Here is a 14,749-nt window from a genome sequence, read left to right on the forward strand (position 1 = left end):
TAGGGAAGATGATTGTTATCTTAACAGGATGATCTGGCTTTATGAAAACCATTCTTTTTTTAAAAGGAAGAAAAGGATGTAGAGAGATCCAGGTAACATACGTATATTAAACAAGAAGGCATCTCAGGCAATTTCCTAAATTCACTCTGTCAAACAATGAGGAGTCCTGGTTTTCCCCTGAATAAACACCCTACTTTTTTTGAACCTGTGTGTACTTATCAGTAAAATGGAAAAATAATGCCTACATAGTAACTCTTGTGTGAAGATTGACCATAAATTATATATAGTATAGGGGGAGGAATAAATTAGGAATTTGGGATTAATAGACACACTACTGTATATAAAATAGATCAATATCATGGTCCTACTGAATAGCAAAAGTAACTATATTGAATGTCTTGTAATAACCTATAATGGAAAAGAATTTGAAAAGAATATCTATATCTATATATAAACTGAATGACTTTGCTATATACCTGAAATATTATAAATCAACTATACTTCAATAAAAAATTAAAAATTAATTTTAAAAAGTATAATAGTACCCATTACAGGCCCTGGATATAAGAGGCACTGACTAAATAGTAGGTGGTATTAATAACATTATTAATGATTATTTCAGGGTTATATTTATAGCTCTAAAGCATTGGCTGCCCCTTGTCACAGAGGCCTACTCGCTGCCTCCCTACATGCCATGAAAGGTAAAATTACTTGAAAAATTACACTAGAATCTGAAAATTAGGTGAAAAATTGACTCCAGAATTGTCATGTACATTTTAAGGATTCAGTAATGAGGTGTGAGTCCATGGGCAGTTTCACACATAAAACAACCTCACTTTTTTAATAGTTATCAGGGCTATAACAAAAGCCTGTTTCATGAATCACAGTAACATTCTAATCCATCCTGAAGGACGGTAAGTAGAGGAAACTACAGCCTGCTGATGACTCTGCCACCATCAGCAAGTTGAAATATTTAATACAGGCAGCCATAGTGTAAGCCAGCTCAGTTCAGTAAACATTTACCAAGCACTTCAGTGTTCCAGACACTGAGCTAGGTTCTGAGGATACAAAGATGGGTAACAAATGGTGTCAGCCCCTGAGCAGCTCCCCTCCATTTGTGGAAAGGCAGTCAATGCCTACCTGCCATGAAAGTTTCTAAATAGTCCCTGGAAAATGCAGGAAACTCAGAGTAAACGTGAAATGCACAAACAGGTTAAATTAATCTCTTGCAAAACATACTGCCTTCTCCCATTAACTGGTTTGTCTTCATTCTCTCATGTTCTGCAAAGGAATGACTCGATCTATGGGGGTCCTTGGAATAGAAGTGGCCACCCCAGAAGCTGCCTAACAGACCTGCTTGACAATGGGGTGGGGGGATTCTCCCCTGAGATTGATCCTAAAGTAAAGGAGACTCGGAATTTGGGTGTAGGCCAGAATTCGTCATCAGTTTACAAAGCTGGTTGGCAAAATATTCAAAAGCAAGAAGAAAAAAAATAAATAACCCTCCTTACATTAGAACCAGATACAAGATCACTAGTATTCTGAATGTCTTTATTTTGGTCTGTGTATATCTCCTCAGCACTGGATTTACCATACTGATGTTCAAAATTCATACAATACCAATACTTTTTTCTCCTCATTTAAAATGCAGGCATAATTTATGACACTGGACAGCTACATGAACAAAAATCAAACTGGACTATTTTCTCACATCATACACAAAAATAACCTCAAAATGGATTAGACTTAAATGCAAGACCTGAGACCATGAAAGTCCTAGATGAGAGCATAGGCCATATACCTTTTGACCCTGGTCTTACAAAGTTTTTTTGGATCTGTCTCCTCAGGCAAGGAAAGCAAAAGGAAAAGTAAACAAATGGGACTACAGCAAATGAGAAAGTTTTTGCACAGCAAAGGAAACTATCAACAAAATGAAAAGGCGACTTCCTGAATGGAAGGAGATATGAGCAAATGATACATCTGATAAGGGGTTAATATCCAAAATATACAAAGAACTCATAAAACTTAATATCAAACCCTCCCCAAACAACCCAATTTAAAAATGGGCAGAGAATCTGAATAGACATTTTCCCAAAGAAGACATACAGATGGTCAATAGGCACATGAAAAGATGCTCAACATCAGTAACCATAAGGGAAATGCAAATCTAAACCAGAATGAGCTATCACCTCACACCTGTCAGGATGAAAATTCTCAAAAAGACAAGAAACAAAAAGTCTTGGCAAGGATGTGGAGGAGAAGGAATGCTCATTGTTGGTGGGATGTAAATTGGTATATGGAAAAGAGCATGGAGGTTCCTCAAAATATTAAAAACAGAACTATCATACCATCTAGCAGTTCCACTTCTGGGTATTTTTCTGAAGAAAACAGAAACACTAATTTGAAAAGATACACGTGTCCCTATGTTCACTGCAGCATTATTGACAGTAGCCAAGATATAAAAGCAACCTAAGTTTCCACTGATAATGAATAGATAAAGAACATGTGGCATACACATACAATGGAATATTACTCAACCATAAAAAGGAATGGAGGCTTGTCATTTACAACACTGATGAACCTAAAGGGTATCATGCTAAGTGAAATAAGTCAAATAGAGAAAGACAAATACTGTATGACTTCATTTCACTTCTATGTAGAATCTAAAAAACAAAACAAATAAACAAACAGAACAAAACAGAAACAGACTCTTAGATACAGAGAACAAACAGGTGGTTGCCAAAGGGGAACAGGGTTGGAGGTTGGTGAAATAGGTGAAGAGGGTTAAGAGGTACAAACTTCCAGTTAAAAAATGAGTCATGGGAATGATATGTGTAGCCTGGGGAATATAGTCAATAATACTGTAATAGCTTTGCAATGGTGGCGGTGGGTGCTTAGACTTATTGTGGAGATCATTTGGTAATGTATAGAAATACTGAATCACTATGTTGTGCACCTGGAACTAACGTAGTGTTGTAGATTACTTATACTTGAATTTTAAAAAATAATAAAATAAAACAAAATGTCTGGATAATTTATATTCACTAGAGCCTATTAGATCCTTGGAATCTAGTATCACAGCAGATATTAAAAGTGAACAGAAGGTTTCAAAGGACATACAGTATAAAGTGAAAGAATCAGAAAAGAGCTATGAAATGACCTCTTATCATAGCTGCCATTGTGGGTTTCTAAGTGTTTAATGTCACTAAGTAATCCTTTTTTCAAATGTATGGCCATAGACACGTTCAATTTTGAATTCATTTGGATACTCAGAGCCTAATGTTTTCAATAATCTCCCTGCGTTGGATGTTTGTGCTGCTGTTGGGTCCATGGCTGCATTCCTTCTCTGCAGCCCTGTGGCTGCAACGTCAGAACCCCAGTCCCACCTCCCGACAGAGTGCGGTTACCTTGTGCCCTTCACAGGGTTGTTGTTGCAAGGCTCCCACTTGCCAGAGCCGACAATGCTTGACTCTATGTAGTACCCGACCAGCTCTTTAGCATCTTTGGGTTCCTCCCACGTAACGACCACTGATGTGTCTGTGTTTCTGCTTGGGATGATATTGCTCGGAGGCTTGGGGATGTCTGAGAAAAGAAGAAAATGATGGTCAAGTTCAAGGTGGTTTTAAAACTTCATTCTTATCACATATGCAGAAACATGAACATGCATATGTAAATATACTAGTAACCACGTCAAACACACAGTTCTTTATGTTCGTTAGAGCAGAAAATGTTTTAAATATTCTAGTTTGGAAGCACAATGAGAAACTAAACATCCATGAACATACCAATCCCCTCCAGGAAAAAAGTACACTAGTAATACTGTTGAAACTCCTAGAGAAAGTACTTTCATAATCATTCATAAAGTTTTTTTGCGGGGGGAGAGGTGCTTCCCTGGTAGCTCAGATGGTAAAGAATCTGCCTCAATGCAGGAGACCTGGGTTCGATCCCTCGGTCAGGAAGATCCCCTGGAGAAGAAAATGGCAACCCACTCCAGTATTCTTGCCTAGAGAATTCCATGGACAGAGGAGGTCCACAGGGTCACAAAGAGTCGGACATGACTGAGCAACTAATACACACACATGAAGTTCTTTTTAACATATCAGTCAAGCACAGTCATCAATTAAATTTACAATATGAAAAAACCTGTCACCATTTTTACTTTTTTTTTTTTTTACCATTTTTACTTTTGAATATATATGTATTTCAGTATGATTCTTGCTTTTAAATTTTCTCTCGAATTGAAGTTACATAAGTTTATAGCCGCTCAAGCAAACTCTACACTTACCAAGCTTGTCGCCAACCACGGTCACTTCCGTTGCCTCTGACGGCTCACCAACTCCTGCCGAATTAGAACAGCGGACTCGGAAACGGTAGGATTTCCCCTCAGCCAAGTCGAACAGAGCAAAGCGGGGAGATTTCACAGGGAGCTCTGTGTTCACCCGCTGCCAGTTTTCTGTTCCCGCATCACACTGCAGCCAGAACAGTGAGATCATTGAAGGCACAGAAAGAATAAACTGAAGAACTCTAAGCCAGGCACCTTGAAGTTCATTTATCTGCCAACAAACTACTACCTGTTATGCAAGTTGGTCTGGAAAAGAGATTTGGAGGAAGTGGGGGATGAAACATTTCAAGTCCATAGGATTACCTCAATCAAATACAGCTGTATTGTTGGACAAATATGATGCCTTGATATTTCACTTCCTTTCTTAACTAAATAAGGCCATTGGTCTACTTACAAAAGTCCTTAATTTATTTAGATGATAGTTTGGAGTCAGATGGGCGTTCCACTTGGTGTAGTGGTAAAGAATCTGCCTGCCAATGCAGTAGATGCGGTTTGATCCCTGGGTTGGGAAGATGCCCTGAAATAGGAAATGGCAACCCACTCCAGTATTGTTGCTGGAAAATTCTATGGACAGAGGAGCCTGGCGAGCTACAGTCCACAGGGTCGCAAAGAGTCAGACACAATTGAGCACAGCAGGACACACAAATTGGGGTCAGATGCTTTTTTAGGGTATGTAATTAAGTTTCATATGCTATGTTAGATACATTTCCATTATATTGTTATGACCTGAGTTATTTTAATTGTGTTTTACTTAATGACTCATAACAACATGCAGGTCTGTGCTCACATATCACCTTCCTGATCATCACCACCCCATCACTGACCTGCAAAGGTTATTTGCTCCTTCCCCATCTCTCTCTATCCCTTACTTTCCCTGCTTTATTTTTCACTGAGAAACTTACCAACACTTGAAATTATACTATTTATTTGTTGTCTCCATTGTTGGAATGTAAATTCCAACGAAATGAGTTCAGGAAGATATCTTGTTCACTGCTATACCCCAGAGCCTGGAATTGTCATCTGGCACATAGTAGATACTCAATGATTTTTTTTCTGAATGAACTAATTTTTCTGAATTTTGAATGTATGAAGTTAGTGAAAGATAAAGAAACTTTTTTTACTTTTTTAGAATATGGACAAAGCAGAAGTGACTTTGCTACAGAATGTCTGAATGGTTTCAAGAGATTTTTCCAGAAATCTAAACCTATGATAGACTGACCAGCTGTCAAGGATGATAACTTTAGGGGACAATAAGTTTTTTAGTACATCACTCAGCATAACCTTCATTTACTTGAAATGAGAGGCAATATGGTATGATGAAAAGGACCCAGAGGCATTGATCCAGGTCCTTGCTTTGGTAACAGTGAGCTATGTGGTACTGGGAAAGTCACAACAGTGTCAATGTCTGTAAAATAGGCAAATTTGATGAGGTAACCATTGACATCCCTTGCAGTGCCTTTTATGATAATGTGTCTGTTGTATGTGGGAGGGCAGAGAGAATAAATTCCCCTTTAAGTCACTTGGCTACCCACTGAGGAACAGAATCCTCCTAGACTTATTGTTTAGTTTATTACTTTGATTCATTTTTAGCATATATTATGTGACTATCGAAGTTTGTTTTAAGATTTTTTTTTTTATGTGGACCATTTTTAAAGCCTTTATTGAATTTGTTACAACATTGCTTCTGTTTTATGTTTTGGTTTTCTGGCTGTGAGGCATGTGAGATCTTAGGGCCCCAACCAGGGATCGAACCCATACACCCTACACTGGGAGGTGAAATCTCAACTACTGGACCACCAGGGAAGTCCCTATTATCCAAGCGTTTGAGAGAAGACTTAGGTGTGGGAAGGTTGAAAGGCAGCAGTGTATAAAAGTTGGATATATGGACCTGAGCCAGACTGCTTAGGTTCAAATCCTAGCTCTGTCTCTTACTAGTTGTGTGATCGGGGTAAATTGTATATCCCATCTAGGCCTGTTTCCTCATCTACAAAGCAGAAGTAATAAAAATAAAAGTATTTCCTTCAGCGGGTTCCTGTAAGAATGAAGTGAGTTAACATATGTAGAGCTTAAAACAGTGCCTGCATGTGCATGCTCAGCTGCTCGGTCGTGTCTGACTCTTTGTGACCCCATGGACTATAGCCCACCAGGGCTCCTCTGCCCATGGCATTTCCCAGGCAAGAATACCAGAGTGGGTTGCCATTTCCTCCTCCAGGGGATCTTCCCGACCCAAGGATTGAACCAGTCCCCTGAGTCTCCTGCAATGGCAGGCATATTCTTTTACCACTGAGTCATTTGAAAAACAGTGCCTGGTCCTTGGTAAACGTCAGTTGTTTTCATTCCTTTGGTAGAAACAGAGCTACCAAGTCATACAACTCTTGTCTCTGACTTGACCAGACTTCTGATGGGGGAAATGAGAGAAAGCGCTAAAAACGTAAGACTGAGGAAATAAGTCTAAGGAAAAATTTGGGGGCTGGAAAGAACACAGTAGTATGGAGGGGCTGAGAGCAATGAAACTTGATTTATCTAATTCCCCTCAACATTAACCATTTCAGGGCTCACAGACATGGCATAACTGCTTGTAAGCCCGTCACCATGACAGGCAAGTTCATGCTTGATGTGCGTGCAAATCTCAGGTAAAAAGTTCCTTGAAGAAAAGTAAGCACGGGGATAACCAGAGAGGCAGCACTGCTGCAGGCTTGAACATCCTGGGGATGGAAACTTGTCATGGGAAGAGAGCATGGGAACATTTCCCTTGTGAAAAGTCAATGGGATAGAAGTGATTCATCAGAAATAATTTGAGGACTTCCCTGGTGGTCCTTATTCTTGCCTGAAAAATCCCATGAACAGAGGAGCCCGGTGGGCTGCAGTCAAAAGGGTCACAAAGAGTCAGACACAACGGACAGACTAAGCACGGGTGGTCCAGCAGTTAAAAATCCACCTGCCAATGCAGGAGACACGGGTTGATCGCTGGTCCCGGAAGACCCCACATGCCACGGGGCAACTAAGCTGGTGGCCACAACTACTGAAGCCTGTGTGCCCTGGAGTCCGTGCTCCACAACAAGAGAAGCCACTGCAATGAGAAGCCCATACACAACTATAGAATAGCCCCTACTCTCTGCAACTAGCAAAAGCCTGGGCCCAGCAAAAAAGACTCAAATAAATAAATATTTTTTTTAAAAAAATGAGAATTTGAGACTCGGCTCTGGACCATAGTCTGGCATTCATTTGGATGGTTTTTCTGTAAATGCGCCGCAGGTCTCTGCAGGTGTGCTGCCCCTCTGGCACAGCGTGGACCTTGAATGTTGGCAGGGGCTGTGCAGACCTCTTTATCCATGCCGTACTCATAAATGTCCCTTCTGGCCCACTGATGGAAAAACACTCAAATTTTTAATCAGATTCATGTATTTAGGTCTGGAGAAGCTACAGACTTTCATGGAGAAATTTGAGTTTATGTGACCAGAGGAGATGCTCAACAGAAGCCAAAGTTGACTCATCTCAAAGAAAGGCCTCAGTAATAGGCTGTTACTGTGTCATTATTATAAGAAAGATGGTAATTACTGCCACAGAGCTTATTTAGAACTATCTTTGTGTGGAGCATTTCAAAATGATTCACTGGAGGAGTGTGTATTAAATATACCAGAAAGTGAATGTTTATCACTCTTGTCTTGTCCTCTATTAAAAAAAAGAGAGAGAGAGAAAGAAAAAAAAAATTTTAATCAAGAATGATACTCAAGTTATATTTCATTTGAGGCGAATGTCTAGAAAATGTAAAAATTGACAAAACATAAAATTTAAGCATTATTTTGGTAAAATCAGACTTTCTTTGAAGACGTCCATATTTGCGTGTTGAAGAAATTACCTATTTATTTTTAGTCACCTCTAGGTATAGGAAGGAAGTGAGGCATGCTCCCCAAAGCCATGAGCCAAATGTCCTCATGAATAAAAGTTATTAATAAAGGGAAACCATAGACCCTGTGTTTTTGGCTCCAATATAATTTTCTCAAGAGCTGCTGGTTAGAAATAATTAAAGGGCCAGAAAGATAGTTGAATATAGATTTTATGTTGTTACCTAACTTGCAGGTATTTGCCTATACCTATAGTCTTTTGATGGACTTTCCCGTGGCTCAGTGGTAGAAAGACTCTGCCTGCTAATGCAGCATATGTGAGTTTGATTCCTGGCTCAAGAAGATCCCCTGGAGAAGAAAATGGCAACCCACTCCAATATTTTTGCCTGAGAAATCTCATGGACAGAGGAGTCTGGCAGGCTATATATAATCCATGGGGTCTAAAAGAGTCAGACATGAGTGAGCAACTAAACCACAACAACAGAGCAAGGGAGATGGAAAAAGTGGTGAGAAAGCCCTGCAACACAGTGTTGCAGAGGCTATATACAGTTCCAGTAATGTTTCTCTTCTTAGAGGAGCTAAGAGTTGGGGTCTGTGGACCTCTTAGGAGTCCATGGGTGACCCTCAGGGATCCATAAACCCCGTGAACTTTCAGGCAAAATTCTGGGAAACACATTTTTTTGTGGAAACAGGTAACAGTTTATAAGAGTTTTAAAAGTTCAGGACACAACAGAAACTTAATCTTTACTTCTTTAAAGAAATATTGAAGACGTGCCAGAGGTAATGATGCTGCTCCTAGAGTCTCACCTTTTCTATAAAGTACAGGATGCCTTCATGGCCACGCTGGCGGGGGGGCTTCCAGCTCAGCACCACATAGCTCTGTGTGGCCTCAATGACAGAGAGGTCGGTGGGGGGCCCGGGAACAACACCCTCTGAAAAACAACAGGGAAGCGTGAGGGACACGCACTCAGGAAAATGGAATTGTATTGTAAGACATACTGCATGTGAAGTAGTGTAGTATTACTTGAAAGTAGGGTGTGATCAGATGTGTATTATACTGAAAAAATTCCAAGATATTATTAAATCAAAATAAATAATTATAGCTAATAAGATAATATAGATAAAATGAAATAACAAAAATATTCAAATCCAAAAGAAAAGAGAAAAAGAGGATAAAGGAATGGATAGAAAACAAACAGCAAGATGTTAGATTTAAATCCAATCATATCAATAATCACAATGATATGTAAATTGTTCAAATATCCCAGTTAAAAGGTGAAGATTATTAGTTTACATTAAAGAACCAGACCCAATGATATGATGCCTACAAGAAATGTGATTTAAATACAAAGACACAAAGGGAAAGGACAGAAATCATACGTCATGCTAACACTAATCAAAAGAAAGCTGGAATGGTCATGTTCATATCAGACAAAGCAGATTTACAAGCAAAAATGCATTACCATGGATAAAAGGAGTCACTTTCTGATAATAAAGTTATAAGTCAGTGCATAAGAGGATATAATAATAAAAATGTTTATGCACCTAATAGCAGAGTCTCAAAATACATGAAACAAAACCTGATAAAACTACAAGAAGTATATAAATCCATCATTTAGTTGGAGAGAGAGAGTGGATAGAAACAAATGAAAAATAAAAGACTCAATAGAAATCACAGCAGATTTTTTAATAGAAATTGATAGTCTAATTTTAAATTCTACATGGAAATGCAAAGACTTAGAATAGTCAAAACAACTTTGGGAAAAAAATGATTAGAGGTCTTCTACTACCTCTATTTCAAAACTATGAAGCTAAAACAAAAGAAAGAAAAACAAGACGCTTATAAAAGCTACAGTGTTCAAGACAGTGTGGTACTGGTATAAAGAAAATAAAATTAACAAATGAAGATTCAGAAATAGATATGCAATATGCATATCAGTTGACTTGGACAATAGTGCCAAGGCAATTCAATGAGAAAAGGATAATCTTTTCAACAGATATTGCTGAAATAATTGGATCACCATATGCAAAATAATAATAACTCTTAATCCACACAATATAGAAATAATTAATTTGAAATGTATCATAAATTAAAATATAATAGCATAAGAGCTGATGCTGTGACATTTCTAGAAAAAAAGAAAGAATATCTGAGTGAAATAGGATTTGGCAAAGATGTCAAATAGGATGCAAAAATGGCAAATTCACACATGAAGAGATGCTCAACATTACTTGGGAAGTGCAAATTAAGACCACTATGCACCTACTATGAAATACCACTATGGTATAGAACACCACTATACACTGACTAGAATGGTTATAATGAAGAAGACTGACCATACCACGTATGGGACAGTGAGGAGCAGTTGGAACTCTCAGCTACTGCTGATGGGAATGTAAAAGGTACAATCATTTTGAGAAAGAGTTGGCAATTTCTTTAAAAATTAAACAGGCATTTATCAGATGACCTGTGCATTCAGACTCTAGGTATTTATCCAAGAGAAACGAAAGTGTATATCCACAAAAACACTTAACAGAGAGATTCATAGAGGCTTTCAAGGGTGAAGGTATAAATAAATAGGAATGAACTGATATATGTGTCAACATGGATAAATCTCAAAATAATTATGCTGAGTGAAGGCAATCAGACAAAAATGAGTAGGATTCCATTTATGTAAAATTGTGAACAACACAAACAACAGTGACAGAAAGCAGATCAGTGAGCCTAGAGATGAGGAAGGGGCATGAGGAAATTTAAGGGGTTCTGGAGATGTTCATTATTTTGATTACAGTGGTGGTTTCACAGGTATTAATTTATCACATTGCACATTTTACAGACATGCAGTTTGGTCCATGTCATTATACCTTAATAAATCTTTTAAAAAAAAAGTGATTCTCTAACAATACAAGTTACCTCATGATCTCCAAATATTTCAGTATATTCTTTCCAAAACATCTTAAATAATATACACCATACCCTCCACAATAGCTAAACCGCATAGCAGAACACTGGCAATACTATCAGGGGAAAATGTAGCTTTTACCTGTTGGTTCTTCCTCAGTGACAATGATCTGTCCAGTCCAGGGTGCTGAGGGGCGGCCTAACAGAGATAAGTGTGAAAAATCAGAAACATTCACAAACACAGTTCAACTGCACTGAGAAACTGATAAACGGTCCAGATTCATCACAAATGTGTTTGTTACTAGCTTACTTATGTACCTTCCTAATGAGTCTTACCAAGCGTGTGCATAGTTTTTGGGGGAAGGGGGCACAGCCCCGGTCATCAAACAACTCACAATCTGCAAAAGCCCAGAACTTGCCAGGAAGGAGTCCATGTTTCTGGAACTACTCACATAAGCAAGGGGAACAGCCTGTGCCCATATACTCTTCAACGTGTATCTCCTGAAACACGTAGGCTCTCTCACCCTTCTAAAGAGATAGCATATACCTGGGAGAAACCTCTCTAGAATAATGCAAGCCTGGCTGTTTTGTATCTGTCATAATGAAGATTAAAGTGATGGCAGCGTTGTTGATCACGCAGTTGAAGCTCAACCAAAGGGATCTCTTTCCATTACTTTTAAAACTGTTACTTACAAAGGGAAGCATTTTCGATCCCAAGTAAAGAAAATGAGTGACTCAGGCAGTATAGAGTCACAAAGGAAATTCATTTCCGTGATTGTAGAAAGACATCAGAGAGAGTGGTTCAACTCTTGCTTTAAAAGAGGTACTTTCCACCAGAGTGTGTACAAAAACAGGAAGGTGAAATGCAAGATAACTTTTTTTCAATTCTGGCAAATCTTATTTTCATTGAAATTTATAAAGGAGGAGTAAATGAAAATATGAGATGGAATTAAGAAAGATGGAGGGAAGCTGGATGAAAAGTGAAGAGTGAAAAAGCAAGTGAAAAGTGACTGGAGAGCAACTGAGGAGCCTGATCAGAGAAAGTCTCCAGAGAGACGGTGGCATCATTTTACTAGATTTTTTATGATGCCACTGCATGTACTTAAGGTCAAGAAAAGCTATAAATGTGGTAAATGGCACAGACCAGTAGTCCTCAACTAGGGTGATTTTGTTCCCCCAGGGACATCTGGCAACATCTGAAGATAATTTTGATTGTCACAATGGGGGTGAGATGGTGAGGGTGCAGATTCCACAGGCATCTAGTGGGTAGAGGCCAACGATGCTGCTAAACATCTCACAATGCACAGAACAGCCCCCACAACAAAGAGCTACCTGGCCTAAAATGTTAGTAGAGCCACGGTTGAGAAATCTGGCATAGACTGAAGTATGAACATCCAAAAATTCTTCACTGTCATTTTATGGTCCCTATCGTTAAGGATGCTATATTGGTTCCCATGAAACAAAAGCAGATCATAATTTATGTACCACTATTTTGACATCAAGACTTGGAGGCTAACTATATGAAAAGATTATTTTTGACTGCCTAACATGGAAACTCAAGTACAGATCAGATATAATGTTGTAAATGTGATTTTCCTTTGATATCAAAAGCTCACAGTGTTGAGATATTAATGCTCTAAGGGATAAATTCAAGTTTAAGAAAATTACCTTAAAATTTTAAGAAACTAAACCAGAAAGAAAAGTGTATCTGAAGTGTTCTAATAAAATGAATTAAAATGCTCTTCAGGCTCCTGGTTTTCATATTTTCATTTCAAACACAATGCCTGGAACTCAGCTAAATAAGGCAAAGATTCTAAATAAAATAAACCCCTTAGTGAATAGACAAATTAAAAAACAGAAAAAGGTTTTGTTTTTGTTTTCTTCCCCCTAGCATTTTTCTGATCAGTAAAGGATTTCTTATTCTCTTCTCCCTCTGGTGGACAGGGGAAGAATAACTTTGCAATGGGATCTACTGCAATCATTTTTAAAAGGTCATTCTGAAAAATGAGAAACACTTACTCTTCAGTCTAGCTTTCTCAGCCGGATCCAGAGCTGCCACGGGCTCGGAGACTCGAGAGGGCAGGCCTATCCCAACTTTGTTCACAGCTCGAACTCGGAATATGTAAGAACGGCCTTCGATCAACCCAGTGACTGGGAAACGAGCAAATTTCACAGGAATGTCATTGCACTGAGTCCAGGTGTCTGTGCCCACCTCACATCTAAGGGAGAGAGAGAGTGATAGACAGTTATATGAGAGGAAGGATGGCTAAGTGGATGGCTTCAGGGCTGTAAACCCACCCCAGTGCTTCAGGGCTTCTCTCTGTAAAACATCCAGCTGGAGCAGACTGCAGCAGATACATAACTGCAGGCACTCAGCTCCACTCAACTGCAATGGATCTACTCTAACAGTTAGGAAAGAAACCTCAGAGTTTTCCTGAAGACATGTACATCCTTCCACCTCACTAAAAGCAGGCAGCTGAGGGGTCTCCTGTGCTAAGCAGAGGAGATTTTGGGGGGGGAAAAGAAGCAGGCAGGTATGCACAGTTTTTACAAAGCAGAAGGGGGAGGACCCCCAAAACATCCCCCCAGATAATGTCTTCAGTTCTACCACTAGTGACTTCTTTCTTTATCGTTTCTAGGCATTTTCTTTTAAAATCGAACTATGGTTGAGAAAGTTAACACCTTACAAGACATCTCTCTGTACTATAGTCTGGAAAGAATTCACCAGTGGTCACTACACGTGGTGTGGGTGGAACAGTGAGATAGGCACTGTATTTTTTTTCTTATCAGATGAGACTGATGAGATGCAGGGAAATCCTTGGGCCTGGCAATGGAAGGGTAAGTCCCTGGAACTTCTGATTTCTTACTGGGTGCCTTTACGGCAGCCAATGCCTGGGGAGAGAGGGGTGGAGAGCCGATGCCCAGGAGGAAAAGATGACAGTCCATATCATGCTTTCGGCCTGATCAATAGAGTCTGAGGGGCCCAATGTGTGACCTTAAAATGCAGCAGTAAGTAACTCACTATTTTTTATGAGCAGAGCACTGCACTTTGAGCTTTTATCACTTCCCCAACTCGGCTCTCTGTCCAAAGGGTATAATTTCCCAAAGGATTCTCATGGGGGAGGGGGGTGCCAATGGCAGTGCAAGGGCAGTTGGAGTTGGGGGGGGTGTTATTTTCACTTCTTTACCATCACCCTTCCATTCTTTGAAATAAATGGACATTTTCTTCGATCTTATGTGAAATGGTATCAAATAAGGCTTCAGTCTATGCCTTCCACGACCTCCTCCTGAATTTTCCTTTGTAGGAATTCTGGAGCTGCTGTGAATTGGCCAGGGGAGAGAGCTAGAAGGCTAGGACAAGCAGCAGACCTCCCCTGCCTCCAAGAATTCTGCCAGGAAACTCCCTCTGCCCCTGAGCAGATACTGTCTCAGTGACCAGTGGTCCTGAAACTCGCTTCCAAACTCTCACATGAGCAGAAAGGAAGGTGGGGAGCAGCTGCTCTGGAGATTTCCATAGCAAGAACACAAACTTACCATTTCGTCACTAGGACGCAGCCATGGTTCAGCTACTTGCTTCCTATCTGTAATAAGGGCACCTACCTCTCAAAGAGTGGCTATGGGTTAATGGGACATGCACATGAAGTGTTTAGAACAGTGCAG

The 14,749-nt window shown here is 39.5% G+C and overlaps 1 protein-coding gene across 2 annotated transcripts in view; it reads right to left on the reverse strand.

Moving 5' to 3' along the window:
• MYOM1 (myomesin 1) overlaps positions 1-14,749 on the reverse strand; it is a 118,468-nt gene that overhangs the window by 53,336 nt on the left and 50,383 nt on the right. For both annotated transcript variants that reach the window (XM_043444027.1, XM_043444026.1), the window contains exons 12-16: positions 13,109-13,308; positions 11,232-11,288; positions 8,995-9,119; positions 4,286-4,469; positions 3,408-3,582 (exon numbers count right to left, since the gene is read on the reverse strand). In XM_043444027.1, coding sequence (XP_043299962.1) covers positions 3,408-3,582; positions 4,286-4,469; positions 8,995-9,119; positions 11,232-11,288; positions 13,109-13,308 — 741 coding nt within the window. The remainder of the gene's footprint in view (positions 1-3,407; positions 3,583-4,285; positions 4,470-8,994; positions 9,120-11,231; positions 11,289-13,108; positions 13,309-14,749) is intronic.

Source organism: Cervus canadensis, chromosome 23 (assembly GCF_019320065.1).
Source record: "Cervus canadensis isolate Bull #8, Minnesota chromosome 23, ASM1932006v1, whole genome shotgun sequence".
NCBI classification, from domain to species: Eukaryota; Metazoa; Chordata; class Mammalia; order Artiodactyla; family Cervidae; genus Cervus; species Cervus canadensis.